Source organism: Chiloscyllium plagiosum, unplaced genomic scaffold (assembly GCF_037043375.1).
Source record: "Chiloscyllium plagiosum isolate Xiang-an unplaced genomic scaffold, Cpla_swu_hap1 HiC_scaffold_5, whole genome shotgun sequence".
Lineage (NCBI taxonomy): Eukaryota > Metazoa > Chordata > Chondrichthyes > Orectolobiformes > Hemiscylliidae > Chiloscyllium > Chiloscyllium plagiosum.
In genome coordinates, this window is record NW_028270143.1 from 6,709,244 (window position 1) to 6,726,357 (window position 17,114).

Genomic DNA, 17,114 nt, shown 5'->3' on the forward strand with positions numbered 1-17,114 from the left:
ATATTTGAGCTTAGTATTATCTGACGACGTAGGATCACTTTGGTCATAGCTGTAGTTCTGCTTATCTATTAGTGATGGCCTCTTCACTGCAGTGAACGTTAACTAAGAGAAGCGTGAGACTCAATTGAGGTATGCACTCTTGAATCTGAGCCTGCTGTTTAGACTTAAAAGTGAGAAAAGAGCTCTTGGATGAGACCTCACCGGGCTCCTGATATGTACAAAGCTGTGCCCTGCCACAAGAATCAATACACAAAAAAGATGGTGGACAATTACACATTTTTATTAAAATCATGTCCATAATTTATTATCATATTTTTCTGCCAGCATTTGCTGATTTGTCAATATTTCCCCATAAAATTCTGATGTAGCAAATGTCACAAGAGTTTTGGGCACTGTTATGGTGAGGTTCTGAAGTCTGTCTTCAATTCTGTTGTCAGCTTGTGATACGATCAGATATATCTATCTACCAGCATAGGCAGATTATTTATATGTAATTATGACCCAGTTGTTGTATTCTGTGCTTTGTTTTAGCAAAACCAAGTATTTTTCTTTTGTTTTCCTTCAATTACCCAATCAAAGTGTGGAGAATTTTATATTGCTAATGATAATTCGCATAAAATCTATCTTGTCTTTTAAAAGCATTGATTTTATTGGAGATATGTGGAAAATTAGTAATATCATTCCAAGCAATGGGGCCACGAATGGAATAATGATGTTTCACTGACGTTTTTAATATATGTCGTCTTATATGTGAATGTCTTTAGTCCTATGCAGGGAAGTATGTTCCTGCAATTGGTTACTATATCCATGTCCACAATCCTATTGCCAAAGTAAAAATCAACTTCAAGGGAATGGCTATTGGCGATGGACTAAGTGATCCCGAAGTAGTAAGTGGTTTTGTTATAAATTTAAGCAGAATGCTTGAGTTGTAATTTAGTTTTATCATGATAAAAGGAAGTCGGTTCTCTGACTACTTCCTCATAACTTCAAGACACTAATTTTTACCATATGTTCATCTTGCCAGTAAGTACTAGATTGCTTTAAATTATACCTTGCTGACCAAGCTGATTGCAGCCTTTGACTTTGAAAAATCACTCTTGAAATTTTGAAATTGAATTTTTGTAAGGCAACAAAGTTACTCCTTTGTTGTATGTCTGTTACACAGATGTTAGGTGGTTATGCAGAGTTCATGTACCAGATTGGGATCATCGATGAGAAACAAAAGCAGTACGTCCAGCAGCAGACAGACACAGGAGTGCGTTACATCCAGCAGAAGAAATGGAGGGAAGCCTTTGAAGTATGTACCCAAATCTTGGTCTTGGCCTTAAAATTGGAAACATCTGAGTAAAATGAGGGTCAGTGGAGAGCATGATGGGAGGTCAGAAGTGTGTTGCTCAATGGCATGTTGTTAGCTTAAAAGCAATCTGTTTCATGAACGCTCCCCCTTTTCAAAATGCAATATGATCTATGATTCTTCATAGAGCAATTCGGAATTGTATATTTAGTGTTCAGAGTAGAATGCTTTTGTACTTGTCATTAGATCGATGAGTTAATGACAACTGAAGAGCATTAGGAGAAGGACTCAATACTGTAATCTAATGCTAGGAAATAAAAGTTTGTGCCTGATTAAATGTTGCCCTCATTTCTATAAAAGTAAGAGTAATTTAAATTAAACCCTGTTCTATTGACTGGCAGGCTTTCCTTTTCTAGTTCACTCTGCTATTTATCATTCCAAATATGGTGATAATTTAATCAGCCCTGCAATATCAGGATGAGCAGGTTGTTGCTCTATCCATGTATTTCGTATTAATCATTTTCTTTACTGTAATTTAATGTTGTAATAAATTTTGGTGAAAAATACATTGTGCAAGAACTTTTATTCCTTCAGTTCGCCACTTTCACAATAACCCTGTTATCTACTACCTATTTTGCAGGTATTATGAACAATTTCATCCATAATTAGATTTGGTGATAACCTTTTCTCTTCCACAATAAAATATGAGCACTGTCCTTCCCTTTCATTTCCTGTTTTTGCTATCTGGCCTGAAGGCTGCACCACATCCTGTAATTATAGTTTCACAGGTATCTGCTATTCTTCACTACCTTGTACTGCCACCCTTCACTTGTGCTTCTGGGAGCTAAGAAACCTTGGGCTGCAGGAGACATTGTAGCCATATATGATCTGACCTTCACCTGATCTTTTATGTGCTTTTATATCCAGAAAGTGTAAACTGTCGAGTAACTTGGAATGGGGCAATTGCTAATGTTTTGTCCTTGCTCTAACTCAGCGACCTTGGTGCCAATTGTAGTACCCCTAGCTCCAGATTCTCTGGAAATATCTTAAGTCAGACAGGTTGAGGATATTACAGAGAATTTCCCTCTGTTCAGGGCTCACTTATATCACGTGCATTTAATCATAATTGGTGTGTTTACACATATGCAGCAATTAACACATTTCTTTACACAAATTAAACGTTAGCAATTTATAGGCGCCTAGGTATTGAAGTATACACTAGTTATTGGATCTAGCAATAAAATAGTTTGTTTAAATAGTTTGTTTTAAGGGAATGTTGTATATATGCATTAATCTCTTAAACATGTGAAGGGGAGAACTGCTTTGACAAGCACTGTTTGTAACAAACATTGTAACTTTATAATAAATCTTCACAAAAAGACCATTTCTGACCTCTTCAAGCTTTGTTTTCAATCATTAGCTATAATTAACACAATAGTTAATCTTGAATGATTGCTACAATATGTACATATTCTTTTAAAGGCTCGTGGGAGAGATTTATATCTGATTTAATAAAAATCTCCTGTTTCAAAATGGGCCAGCTTTTGAATTTGAAAATTTGGTTTATTTACTTAACTCTTTTCCAATGTTTTGTTTATACTAACAGGTATCAAAAAAGTATTTGCTTTAGATATGTATTTACAGGACAGTATTTCATGAGGAAATAAATGTTTTGTTGTTTAAAAAAGCCTTTGTAAAATTTGTCATTCATAGAATCAGAGAATCATGCAGCACAAAGGGGGCCCGTTGAGCCTTTGTTAGCATCTGCCAAGGGCAATCCAGTTAGTTTCATTTGCCTTCCTCTTCCCATATTCCTGTCATTTATCTCCCTCAGGCATTTATATAATTTCCTTCTGAAAGCTGTTATTGAAACTCAGTGCACTGTTGTATCAGCTGGCACGTTCCAAATCTTAACAGTTCAATGAGTAAAAAAGCTTTGTTGCGTGTCACCTCTATTTCTTTTGCCAATCACCTTAGCTCTGTGCTTCTGAACTTTGACCTTTCAGACTTTGGAAAGTTTATTTTTATTTCCTCTATCTAAATTCTTCAGGTAAACTGTTCCTTACATGTTAATCAAAGCAGTTTCATTGGACTTTGCAATTTTAAATGAAAAACCACGTGCAAAATAATAGTTTCCTACAACATATTAAACTAATTAACTTGAGGATGACTATTGCTGAATTTATCTCCACACATGATAATTTTAGGTTTGAGTACAGCAAATGTAATGCCTCTTAAAAATACTACAGAATAGACTTGTGTTACAGCCGCTTGTAGTTAAAAGGAATATGACACAGACCCATGTTGCAAATTAGTTCTGTGGAAGAAAGGAAAAGGAGGAAATTATATATAAATACCAATAATGACCTATCTATTTATGGGAGGTTTTAAAAATCGAAGCATTCATGTTCAAACATTAATCAGCCAGTATTCTGATCTAACTGATTGATAGGATAAGTACATGGCTTCACTCATTCTGTTGCCTCTTGGCTGGTTAATTGACTAGCAATTGGAACATAGCAACTCAGATTATTTATATTGGAAAAATACCTCCATGCAACCCCATCTCTGCCCCACCCCTCCCCACCCCAACAACAACAACAATATATTTAACCTTATTTTTAATTTGTTCATCGTGGCTGTATTAGAGCTGTGCCAAAATCCAACATTCCCTGATGTTCTCTCACACGCTTCCATTGGATTCGATGGGTTTACCCTTCCTTAACTAAGGATATTGAGACAGAGTGGTGCTTATACTGCCAACACACAGCAGTTACAAGATAGCGAGGCTGTACTTACATTTCAGTAGAGGATTTAGCATGCTTTTCATTCCAGTCCTTAATGGCAGGGCTAATTTGTTACCTACAAATGCTGCCACATTAGGTAATGTTGTTTATTTCAAATAAGACTGTAGGTCAGGAGGTCTAAAAGAGGGAAAATACTTTTTAATAGAAATTAGCAATGACTTGATTGACTTAATAGCCTAATTCTGTACCATAACCTTCTGAAATTCATAAGTACAGTGCTCCTTTCAAGAGTGGTGCAATATCTCTTGCAGAAAATGATTGTATGGGGATATAAGCAACTTGGTAAAGGCAAGAGTGTCATATCTAACTGGAATCTACAATTGGCCATCATCATTACAGTTTTTGGCAAGGATTGTTGGATAAATTTCCAGAGTGAGAACCTGTGTTAACTTATTTTCCCATAACCTGATACATTGGTGCCACATCTAACTTCCTATATCTTCACCTTTTATCCTGAGACCAGCTAACTTTGTATGGCCCACTGGTCAGTTTTGGAACTTCGTGTTTTCCTATGATCCTATTCTCTACAACATGAGGATCTGAGATCTCTATGACTTATTTTTGCTCCTGTAAAATCCTATTATCATATTTTCAAAAGTCAAGTCTGCATGTATTTACTAACATTTCATATCCAATTTAAAAAATAAGTAATTAATTTTGATAAGCAGCTTATGATATTTCCTAATTCACGCTTTGTGTATTAATTGCTTCCCTTTAGGTGTTTGATACTTTGTTGAATGGTGATACAACTGAATATCCATCCTTCTACAAGAATGTCACAGGATGTACCAACTATTATAATTTTCTTCAGTGCACAGTGAGTAACTATAATTTAAAAACATTTTTGCCATCTTTGTGTACTTTAGGCTATCCTTTGCATTTCAGCTGAGAAACTGAGGAAGATAACAGAATTGAAAAGTTTTACATAATGGCATCTTGCACCAAGGTGGTACTGTGGCAGAGCATGGATTATTTCAATGAAGCAAATCTAAAGTATATTCTTCGTACATCAGAAAAGTTCTTAGTGTGACAATCACCTGACCCAGCAAGTACTGTAAAATCAAAGACTGTAGTCCATGAAAACTGCTGCAGTACATTGAATCTATTATCAACTCCACATTTACTATAATGCTCTGATATATCCTTTTATAAAATCAGCCAGCTGCTGTTGGAGTTCCTTTTATAATCTTTGGCATTGAAAGTTAAGCAAATATGGAATGTCACTCCCTCTGATATTAATTGTTGTTGGATTTCTAAGTGTCCTTTTTCTTTCCATCCCTTATACTTCTCTTCAATCCCGTTATTTTGCCACCTATCTGATTTTACATTTAAATAGCTATTCTAGCTTATAATTGATGCTTCAAACTCTGAAAACTTCAGGAAGTATTTATCCATCAGGCTAATGAATTCAGATTGTTTGCTGGATCCTCTGTAGAGGCCGCGATGAAAAAATCAATTCTTAATGACAGCATATTTCAGTGGAAAATCCCAAAGGAAGTCTATTGACCAGTGTAAATATAATGGAAGCCTAATGCCATTTATTCACAGCTGACTACAATATCCAGACCAATAAATTTTTGATTATCCCATGCCATACTCCATATGCCTTCCACCAACACCTTGTCTATCAGCAATGTCTTTCATCTTGAGTTTAAAATTGCATAATTCCAACGTGCTGTACAAAGTATTTGTCTTTCACAGGAAGTGTGTAGAGATTACCAGCTGTTGACTGACTCATAGCTCTATTCCTAATATCTATTCATTTGCAACAGAAATTGTGAATATAAGATGGAAATAACTAACAGAAAAAGGTTCTACACCCTTCTTCAAGTCCCACTCCTAAAAAGATTGGCAGGAAAACTCCTCTTGGCTCCCTACCAATGTGCCTGTGAAACTAGATGCTGAGTGCACTGAAAACAAAAAGGTCCTTGGAATAATCTAGGTGGTTAGTACTGTTGCCTCAGTCCCAAGGACCTGGTTTTGATTCCAGCCTTGGGTGACTGTGGAGTTTTCACGTTCTCCCTGTGTCTGTGTGGGTTTCCTGTCACAGTCCAAAGCTGTGTAGGTGGTTCAGCCATGTTAAATCGCCCATAGTGTCCACAGACGCGTAGGCTATGTGGATTATGTGTTGCTGGAAAAGTGCAGCAGGTCAGGCAGCATCCAAGGAGCAGGAGAATCGACGTTTCGGGCATGAGCCCTTCTTCAGGAATCTTTCAGGCTCATGCCTGAAACGTCGATTCTCCTGCTCCATGGATGCTGCCTGACCTGCTGCGCTTTTCCAGCAACACATTTTCAGCTCTGATCTCCAGCATCTGCAGTCCTCACTTTCTCCTATGTGAATTAGCCTTGGCAAATGCAGTTATGGTGATAGGGTAGGGAGGTGGATCTGGATGGGATGCTCTTCAGAGAGTCAGTGCAGTTGATGAGCCAAATGGCTTGTTCTCACACTATAGGATTCTATGATAATATCCATCCTACAATTAAGTGATGAAAGTTGTCAAAATACCATAACACCTTTCCCTCCAAATCTTTTTGTTACCAATTTGTGATGACCAGAATTTGAAAAATGTTTGAGTCAATATGGGTGGAAGTTAGGAACAGCAAGGGAGCAGCCACCTCATTGTGGGTTTTATACAGACCCCCTAATAACAGTAGAGAGATTGAGGAACTCATAGGCTGGCAGCTTTTGGAAAAATGCAGATGTAGCAGGGTTGTTGTTATGGGTGACTTCAACTTTCCTAATATTGACTGGAACCTCCTTAGTGCAGATAGTTTGGATGGAGCTGTTTTTGTCAGGTGTGTTCAGGAGGGTTTCCTTACTCAGTATGTAAACAGCCCAACGAGGGGAGAGGCCATTTTGGATTTGGTGCTTGGCAATGAGCCAGGACAGGTGTCAAATCTCACGGTGGGAGAACACTTTGGTGACAGTGACCACAAATGCCTCACATTAACCATAGCCTTGGAGAGGGAAAGGAGCAGTAGCCAAGGGAAGATATTTAATTGGGGAAAAGGACATTGAGTCGCTATCAGACAGGAGTTGGGAAATAGATTGGGAGCAATTGTTCTAACAGAAAATGCACAACAGACATGTGGAGACTGTTTAAGAAGCAGTTGTGAGTGATGCACAAATTTATTCCTCTGAGACAGGCAAGAAGGGGTAAGATTAAGGAGCCTGGGATGACAAGAACAGAGGAGCTTCTCGTCAAATGGAAGAAGGCAGCTTACGTAAGGTGAAGGAAGCAAGGATGTAGCACAGCTTTAGACGATTACAGGCTTACTAGAAAGGAAGTCAGAAATGGACTGAGGAGAGCAAGGAGGGGACACAAAAAAGGCTTGGCAGGAAGGATTAGGGAGAACCCAAAGGCATTTTGCTCATACATGAGGGGTAAAAGAATGATCAGGGAGAAGTTGGGCTGGTCAGGGATAGCATAGGGAACCTGTGCATGGAGTCTGAGCGGATAGGGGAAGCCCTGAATGAGTTTTTTGCTTCAGTTTTCACTAAGGAAAGGGACCTTGTTGTGAATGAGAACTTTTGAGGAGCTGAGAAACAGGCTTGATCAAATCAAGATTGATGAAGTTGATGTGCCGGAAATTTTTGCAAACATTAAGATTGATAAGTCCCCAGGGCCAGGCCAGATTTATCCCAGGCTGCTCTGGAAAGCGAGGAAGGAGGTTGCTAAGCCGCTGACGAAGATCTTTGCTTCCTCACTCTCCACGGGAATCGTACCGGAAGATTGGAGGGAGGCAAATGTTGTTCCTCTTTTCAAGAAGGGGAATAAGGAAATCCCTGGTAGTTACAGATCAGTCAGTCTTGCGAATGTGGTCAGCAAGGTTTTGGAAAGAATTCTGAGGGAGAGGATTTATGACTATTAGCGTGATTAAAGGCAGTCGGCATGACTTTGTGAGGGATGGGTCATGCCTCACAAATCTTATTGAATTATTTGAGGAGGTGACGAGACAGGTCGACGAAAGTCAAGCAAAGGATGTGGTGTATATGGACTTCAGCAAGGCATTTGATAAGGTTCCCCATGGTAGGGTCATACATAAAGTCAGGAAGTATAGGATACAGGGAGATTTGGCTATCTGGATTCAGAATTGGTTGGCTAACAAAAGGCAGAGAGTAGTTGTAGATGGAAAGTATTCTGTCTGGAGGTCAGTGTTGAGTGATGTCCCCCAGAGCTCTGTTCTTGGGCCTCTGCTCTTTGTAGTTTTTATAAATAACTTGGATGAGGATGTTGAGGGGTGAGTTAGTAAATTTGCCGATGACACAAAGGTTGGAGGTGCCATTGATAGTATTGAGGGCTATTGCAGGCTGCAGCGTGACATAGACAGGATGCAGAGCTGGGTTGAGAAATAGCAGATGGAGTTCAACCTGGATAAATGAAAAGTGATGAATTTGGAAGGTCGAACTCGAATGCTGAATATAGGGTTAAAGACTGGAGTCTTGGCAGTATGGAGGAACAGAGAGATCTTGGCGTTCAAGTGCATGCATCCCTCAAAGTTGCCACCCAAGTGGATAGGGTTGTTAAGAAAGCATACTGTGTTTTGACTTTCATTAACAGGAATCGAGTTTAAGAACCGCAAGGTTTTGCTGCACCTCTACAAAACCCTGGTGAGGCCACAGTTGGAACATTGTGTCCAGTTCTGGTCACCTTCTTATAGGAAAGGTACAGAGGCTTTGGAGAGGGTGCAAAGAAGCTGTAAAGATGCTGCCTGGACTGGAGAGCTTGTCTTAACGAAGAGAGGTTGACTAAGCTCAGACCTTTCTCTCTGGAGAGGAGGAGGAAGAGAGGTGACCTGATTGATTTGATTAGATTAGATTAGATTAGATTACTTAGTGTGGAAACAGACCCTTCGGCCCATCAAGTCCACACCGCCCCGCCGAAGCGCAACCCACCCATACCCCTACATTTACCCCTTACCTAACACTACGGGCAATTCAGCATTGCCAATTCACCTAACCTGCACATCTTTGGACTGTGGGAGGAAACCGGAGCAAACCCACGCAGACACGGGGAGAATGTGCAAACTTCACACAGTCAGTCGCCTGAGTCGGGAATTGAACCCGGGCCTCTGGCGCTGTGAGGCAGCAGTGCTAACCACTGTGCCACCATGCCGCCCACTTGAGGTATACAAGGTAATGAGAGACATGGATAGTGTCAATAGCCAGAGACTTTTCCCCAGGGAGGTTTGACTGGCACGAGGGGTCATAGCTTTAAGATATTAGGAGCAAGTTATACAGAAGATGTCCGAGGTAGGTTCTTTACACAGAGAGTTGAGATTGCATGGAATGCGTTGCCAGCTGTGGAGGTGGAGGCAGAGTCAGTAGGGACATTTAAGCAACTGCTGGATATGCACATGGATATCAGTGAATTGAGGGGTACATAGCTGAAAATGTGTTGCTGGAAAAGCGCAGCAGGTCAGGCAGCATCCAGGGAACAGGAGAATCGACGTTTCAGGCATAAGCGCTTATGCCCAAAACGTCGATTCTCCTGTTCCCTGGATGCTGCCTGACCTGCTGCGCTTTTCCAGCAACACATTTTCAGCTCTGATCTCCAGCATCTGCAGACCTCACTTTCTCCTGAGGGGTACATAGGTTAGGTTACTTTATTTTAGATTAGGGGTAATCCTCGGCACAACATCATGGGTCAAAGGGCCTGTTCTGTGCTGTACTTTTCTATGTTCTCTGTTCTATGTTCTAGTAAAGTATGGACCATTTGGCATACATTGATATAAATGACATATTACGTTAGTTTAACTGCCAGCATCACACTTATAACTTAAAACCCTTCAGTAAGATTATCGCTCTGGAACCCTATTGATTCACCACCAGGAAACTGAAAGCTGAAGCGTGTATTTTATGCCAGCTCTGTTTCTGATGGTTTTGAGTCACATTGTGAAAAGTCCAACTACTGGTAGTATGAAAGCTTTGACTGTCCAAACTTTTAAATAATTTTAGTTTCTGTCCCATTTGTACATTGTTTTGTTGTTTTGGTTACTCCCAAAACAAAAGATTTTAAATATGTTAAATATACGATGAAATTAATATATATCAGTCAAAATTGGTGAAGTTGGAATGATTGGATACTAAAACTAATCTTGGGACTAGATTAGTTTAGGATATTGGGTCAGCATGGATAAGTTGGACCGAAGGGTCTGTTTCTGTGTTGTACGTCCCTATTCTCTATGAGCTGCAGTCTCATTTTTCAATATACCGTGTAAAATGCCAGTTCAACGGGAAATGCTGTGCAGCACAAATAAAGAACATATGTATCATAAATTGGCATTGTCTTTTACTCTACAAAACATGTCTGTTCTTTTTTCTTCCCAATCTCCAGAAAAAAATCAAACATTTGATATCTAGGATGTCCTGCTTAAGGAATTTCTGACAGTTAATCAAGCTCCTATCTTGCTCCCACTCTCTTCCCTGGATGCTCCAAGCAATGCTCACTTGCAGATCCTTCCTAGTCCTCTCTGTCGCCTTCAAGTTCCATTTTGATAATGGAACTCAGTTATAGGGACATGGCACAACTTACCTTGCTGGATTTTAACGTTTTTTTTTACTTTTGAAAGGTTCTACTGGATTGTTAACGGATGTAAAGCAAATGTTCGAAGATGCAACTCTAATCTGACCCAAATTTGCAAATTTCACAATTGTTTAAAAACTGTTCAGTCGGGAGTGGAGAATTGGAAGGAATGCATCTGTCACTAGTGTGTCACTAGTGTGTGTGTCACTAGTACTATTCTGTAATGTATAGAATTAAGTCTAGTTTGGAATTAGACTTTATGACGTGTATCATTTGCTGAGGAGCAGTGAATAAATTAGTACATCAAAGAGTGCACTGAAAACAAAAAGTTCCTTGGATTTGCATGTGGCTTACAATGCATTTCCTGTGTTATTTATAACAGAAGGTACTGGGAATATGAAGGCAATATTTCACCAATTGTTACCAAATGAAAACATGTTTGGGTGATCATGCACATGTAATTTGTTATTGCTAGTCAAATGCTAAAGCCATATTCCTTTTACCTTGTCTTTTCTGTGAATACCAAATGTTTTTTCTGTCGTCATGGCTATCCCTGGAGGTGGAGGATAATGGTCTTTGTTCCGTTGATCTATTTATGGGCTCTGGGTGGTTTATGTGTGGCTTATATGGGGTTGTACATGGCAATGAAACGCCAAGTGCCGTCTTCAAATCAAGTGACATTGGAGAATGGGATTAATGGGCCCATATAAACAGAAAATTGCGAATCCAGATTTAAAGGTCTCTGGGTGGGGTTAGTTGGTGGTGAGTGGGATGAATAGACTCTGCTACAGTGGTGATTTTCTCTTGTATTTAGCAAACTGGGAATTTTGAATAAGTTGGTGAAGTTGAAGGCATTCAAATGAAAAATTTGAACTGCTTAATCAATATCTCTTAACTAATCTTATGTGATGTCATCCTATTCATAATGTAAATGCAGGATTTTAAAATCTTCTATAAGCATGATGCTATTTGATGTTTCCATGGATTTATTTTTAACAGGAGCCCTTGGATCAAAGCTACTATGGTGACTATTTATCACTGCCTGAAGTGAGAAACTCTATTCATGTGGGAAATCTGACCTTCCATGATGGATCAGAAGTGGAGAAACATCTTTTGAAGGATATTATGCAATCAGTGAAGCCATGGGTAGCCATATTAATGAATAATTATAGGGTAAGTGGCACTTTCTGTAGAGGTGAGGACGCTGGAAAAAATTCTCAAAATATGAATTTTTGAGAGTTGAGAAGCTGCACTTTGTGAGCACAATACCAACATTTTGATCAGATTGGATAATACAATATAATAATAAAAAATAAAGCAAGAGTGTTGAGCACTTGCACTTACAGCGCATGCATACAATCATTCCAAAACTTTTCATTCGGATGTAATAAAAGTCACTGAGTTAAGAGAGGATACATTGAGGGGATGTCAACAAGAGGGGTTTTTTTTTTAACTGAGTTTTAAAAAAAAGATGGGCGGAGGAAGTAGTTTAGATGAGAAGGAAAATTCCAGAGCTTGAGGTCACCGGCAGAAGGCATTGTCAGCTTATGGTGAGGTAAAGGGAAGAGACAATGCAGAAGAGAACAGAGACTGAGAAGTATGAGTGTGGTGCTTCAATATGGTAAGACGTTACAAAGATGGAACTGGATGAGGCAGTGGACAAATTTAAACAGCAGTGTTGGGAATTTTTAATCTGAGGTGAAGGTGAGCAGCAATCTCATTTTAAAAGCAAATGGACTTTAACTGAATGGGGGAGCCATTTACAACATTACCTAGCTTACGGATCAGGAATAAAGAGGCTGGACACCAATAAGTGCGTTAGAAAAGTATAAACAGATGCAAGCCAGCGCATGTTGTTTTTGATAAAATCAAGCAATTTATTTGTGTTAGGGCCTTTTAAAGTTTATTGTGCATGTGTGATAATTTAAAGGTGCCAACTCATGGCAACTTTTAGGCAACTGTGCAGCATAGAGGGATCATCTTAATAAAGATGCAAGCAATGAGGAATTCAAGGTCACAGCCAAAGATGGCATTGTCATTAATCAAAACCAAGGCTGAGGGAGAAATGGTTTGCCATGTTGCTTCTGCTGTATCAGATTCCTTACTGCCTCACTCCACCTCTACATATTTTATATTTCCCTTCAGATCTCTGGATACCCACAATTGGGAGGCATCATCACAATGGGATTGAGTTATTTTATATAAGCTTAGCAGAATCTCTTTGCATTTGTACTCTACCTTTATTTATAAGGCACGTCAAAAGTCCTGGAGTGGAGCACCCATTGCGTATTTTTTTGTGAGCTTATTGAGGCCTTTAAGAATCAGTGTCATCCCAGGCTGGGCCCCCATAATTATATAGACCCAATGGTTAGCATTGTACACATTCATCTTTTCCTGGCCATGAACAAGTGGGAACAGGACATTGTGTTCCAGTGGAAAGCTATGAAAAAGATGGAGAGATCCTGGGGATGAGAGGTTTACTGAGGGTAAAAGGCTAGTGAATTCTAGGAAGCATGGGCACGATAGACCAAGATGAAGATCACTGAAAAATGAAGGGTCCCTCCACTAAAAGGGGCATATTTAATTTGCTAACAAGGGTAGCACAGTTCATAATTAAATAAGCTTTGTGACAGCTAGACAAATTAAAAATAGGCATCACTTTACAGGCTTGGCTCCAATACTGTCAGTGTCATTGCATGTTGTGTTGAAAACAAATTATGATCAGGAAATTGCATTTTTCATGATTATTTTTATTCTTATCAGAGGTATGGTAGAATGGTGGCTCTGTGACTGGACTTGTAATTCAGAGATCCAGGATAATGTCTGGAGACATGAGTTCAAATGTCACCATGATAGCTGGAGAATTCAAATTCACTTAATCAAATAAGATTAGAATTTTTTTTTTTAAAACTGGCACCAGTAACAGTATTGACAAAAGTACCAGATTGTTGTATTTAAAAAAAAAACTGGTTCACTCATGTCCTTCTGGGAAAGAAATCTGCCATTCTTACCTGGTCTGACCTATACATGACTCCAGACACAGAATTGTGGTTAGCTCTCAACTGCCCACTGAAATTGTCAAAGAAGACTTCAGTATTATTCAAGAATTAGTCTGCGAGGAGAAAGTGAGGTCTGCAGATGCTGGAGATCAAAGTTGAAACTTTATTGCTGGAACAGCACAGCAGGTCAGGCAGCATCCAGGGAACAGGAGATTCGACGTTTCGGGCACAGGCCCTTCTTCAGGAATGAGCAGAGAGTGTTCAGCAGGAGAAGATAAAAGGTAGGGAGGAGGGACTTGGAGGAGGATAAAAGGTAGGGAGGAGGGACTTGGAGGAGGATAAAAGGTAGGGTACCTATCACATTTCCAACGCCCCTCCTCCAAGTCCCTCCTCCCTACCTTTTATCTTCTCCTGCTGAACACTCTCTGCTCATTCCTGAAGAAGGGCCTGTGCCCGAAACGTCGAATCTCCTGTTCCCTGGATGCTGCCTGACCTGCTGTGCTGTTCCAGCAATAAAGTTTCAACTCAAGAATTAGTCTTTCAGCCCTTGCCTTCTCAAGGGCCATTAGGGATGGACAATAAATATTGAACTTGCTTGTGTTGTCTACATCCAATGAATATGAGGGAAACAACCAATTTTAAAGAAAGGAAGAAAGTCTGACATTTATGTAAAACCTTTCATGACCTTTGGTTTTGCACATCCTATGTACAGCCAATAAGATATTTTGTAAATTTTTGCCACTTTCCTAACGGAGGGTAGATATCTGAAAACAGCATATGTGATAATGACCTCATTATCTGTTTTAGTGGTATCAGTTAAAGGAGAAATATTACCAGGACTCCATAACTACCGTGTTCCCTGATGCAGTTGTCATAGGATCTTGTACCTGAGAGGGAAGGTGGAACTTTTGGTTTACATCTCATCCAACTTGGATTATGTGCTTGAGTTTTTGTGCTGAATCTACAACCTTTTACCTCAAAGGCACAATTTTATTTTGTATTTATTGGATGTGGGCATTGCTGGCAAGGTTAGCATTTATTGCAGATTGTCCAGAGTCAACCACATTGCTGTGGGTTCACAGTCACAGGTAGGTCAGGCCATGTAAGGATGGTAGATTTCCTTCCCTAAAGGAATTAGTGAACCAGATGGATTTTTACATCAATCGAGAGGGGTTAAGTGGCTTCCATTAGACTAGTTTTGTGTTGAATTCATTACATAATCTGCCACGGTGGGATTTGAACCCATGTACCCAGAGCATTAGCTTGGTGTTCTGGATTACAATTCCAATGCCATTACCACTACACCACCATCTCCCTTAAGCGTTACAAATGGAGCCTCATTAAAGCAAAAATAATACTGCTATGTGCACATTACTTTATCATTTGGAAGCTAAGTTTGGATGTTGTCATTGACAGGTTGGGCAGGTGGCTATGGAAATACCCAACAGTTACATTGATGTCATTCTACACAGGAAGATGTCATAGAGTCATAGAGACTTACAGCATGGAAACAGACCCTTCGGTCCAACCCGTCCATGCCGACCAGATATCCCAACCCAATCTAGTCCCAGCTGCCAGCATACAGCCCACATCCCTCCAAACCCTTCCTATTCATATACCCATCCAGATGCCTTTTAAATGTTGCAATTGCACCAGCCTCCACCACTTCCTCTGGCAGCTCATTCCATACACGTACCACCCTCTGTGTGAAAAAGCTGCCCCTTAGCTCTCTCTTATATCTTTCCCCTCTCACCCTAAACCTATGCCCTCTAGTTCCCGATAGGACGGAGACCAGAACTGCACGCAATATTCCAACAGTGGCTTAACTAATGTCCTGTACAGCAGCAACATGACCTCCCAACTCCTGTACTCAATACTCTAACCAATAAAGGAAAGCATACCAAATGCCGCCTTCACTATCCTATCTACCTGTGACTCCACTTTCAAGGAGCTATGAACCTGCACTCCAAGGTCTCTTTGTTCAGCAACACTCCCTAGGACCTTACCATTAAGTGTATAAGTCCTGCTAAGATTTGCTTTCCCAAAATGCAGCACCTCGCATTTATCTGAATTAAACTCCATCTGCCACTTCTCAGCCCACTGGCCCATCTGGTCAAGATCCTGTTGTAATCTGAGGTAACCTTCTTCGCTGTCCACTACACCTCCAATTTTGGTGTCACGTCATTGAATTAAATACTGCAATGGCTGATTATCCAGAATAAAAAGCTGTTAGCATAGGAAATATACAGCAGTAATTTAATTAAAATCCAATGCTCGCTACTGATATTATTTTTAGTTGGGCGTTGTTTTCCTCCTCTTTAAAATTGCCTTCACACAAAACGTCATTTTCCAACCTTTCCAACTCCTGTCCTATATTGTGATCTTTCCTTTTCTGAAATTGAGGACTTCCTCAATCGTGGTCATCAGAGTTCTTGTGAATATCTATGCCATTTTCTATAATCCTGCTCCCATCCACTCTACTCCCTCACAGAACATTTATCTTCACCTTCTATGTCACCAACCTCCACATTCAACAGATGCTTTAGATTCATGACATTTCTGCAATCTCCAACGTGGTACCACTGTCATACATGTTCCTCCCTTTCCGGACTGTCAGCTTTGTGACTCTAGTCCACTCCTCGATTATTTATAGTGTCTGGTCCCATTCCCATAGCAGCTTCCTGTGTCAGGACAGGCCGTTTTTACTTCCTCCTGTTACACCGACCAAATTTGCAGACACTCCTTCCAGGTGAAGTAGAGATTTTGTTATACTTTTTTAAATTTAGCATATTTGTTTCGCTTTTCCTGACACTGTTCTCTCTACTTTGGGAAGACAGAACACATATTGGGTTATCATTTCGTGGAATTTCTCCATTCGGTTTGCAAGCATGACCCTAAGTTTGCTGTCATTTTAACTTTCCACTCCACTCTTATCTGTTCTTAGCCTGCTACTATTGCAGAGAAACTCAAAGGACAGCATCTCCTCATTCGATTGAGTCTTTTATTGTTTTCAAAATTTGTGTTCAATAATTTCAAATCCTATCCTCTGTTGTTTCCGAGAGCAACAATTGACAATTCTACTGTTTCCATTTATGCCTCCTCTAGACCATTTGTTTTGTTCAGTCGCTTGTCCAGTTTCCATACCTTTTGCCATTTTAGTTATCCCCTCTTTGTCATTTGACCTCCCTTGTCTTTCACTGTTTTACAGGCCTTTTCCTGTGTACCTTCTCAAGTCTACACTTTTGTTTTCTTATTGTTACACTTACTTAAAACCTATTTCATCTCAACTTTTCTGGTTTCTGCTGAAAAAGTGCATCAATAGAAATGCTGCCCGAACTACTGAGTGTTTCTAGCATGTTATACTTTTTAATACAAGTCCTGGTGCTGTACTCAGTCAATAAATTTAGTAATCTTATAATTGGATGTTGAGATTTGTGATAAACTTCCTTTTACTTTTCTCTCTCCTTTTTTTAGAGGGAAGCAGTTA

General features: G+C 39.8%; 1 protein-coding gene across 1 annotated transcript in view; it reads left to right on the plus strand.

Annotated features, from left to right (window-relative positions):
- cpvl (carboxypeptidase vitellogenic like) overlaps positions 1–17,114 on the plus strand; it is a 106,657-nt gene that overhangs the window by 71,037 nt on the left and 18,506 nt on the right. The window contains exons 8-11 of the mRNA XM_043689523.2: positions 765–887; positions 1,166–1,297; positions 4,820–4,918; positions 11,628–11,801. Coding sequence (XP_043545458.2) covers positions 765–887; positions 1,166–1,297; positions 4,820–4,918; positions 11,628–11,801 — 528 coding nt within the window. The remainder of the gene's footprint in view (positions 1–764; positions 888–1,165; positions 1,298–4,819; positions 4,919–11,627; positions 11,802–17,114) is intronic.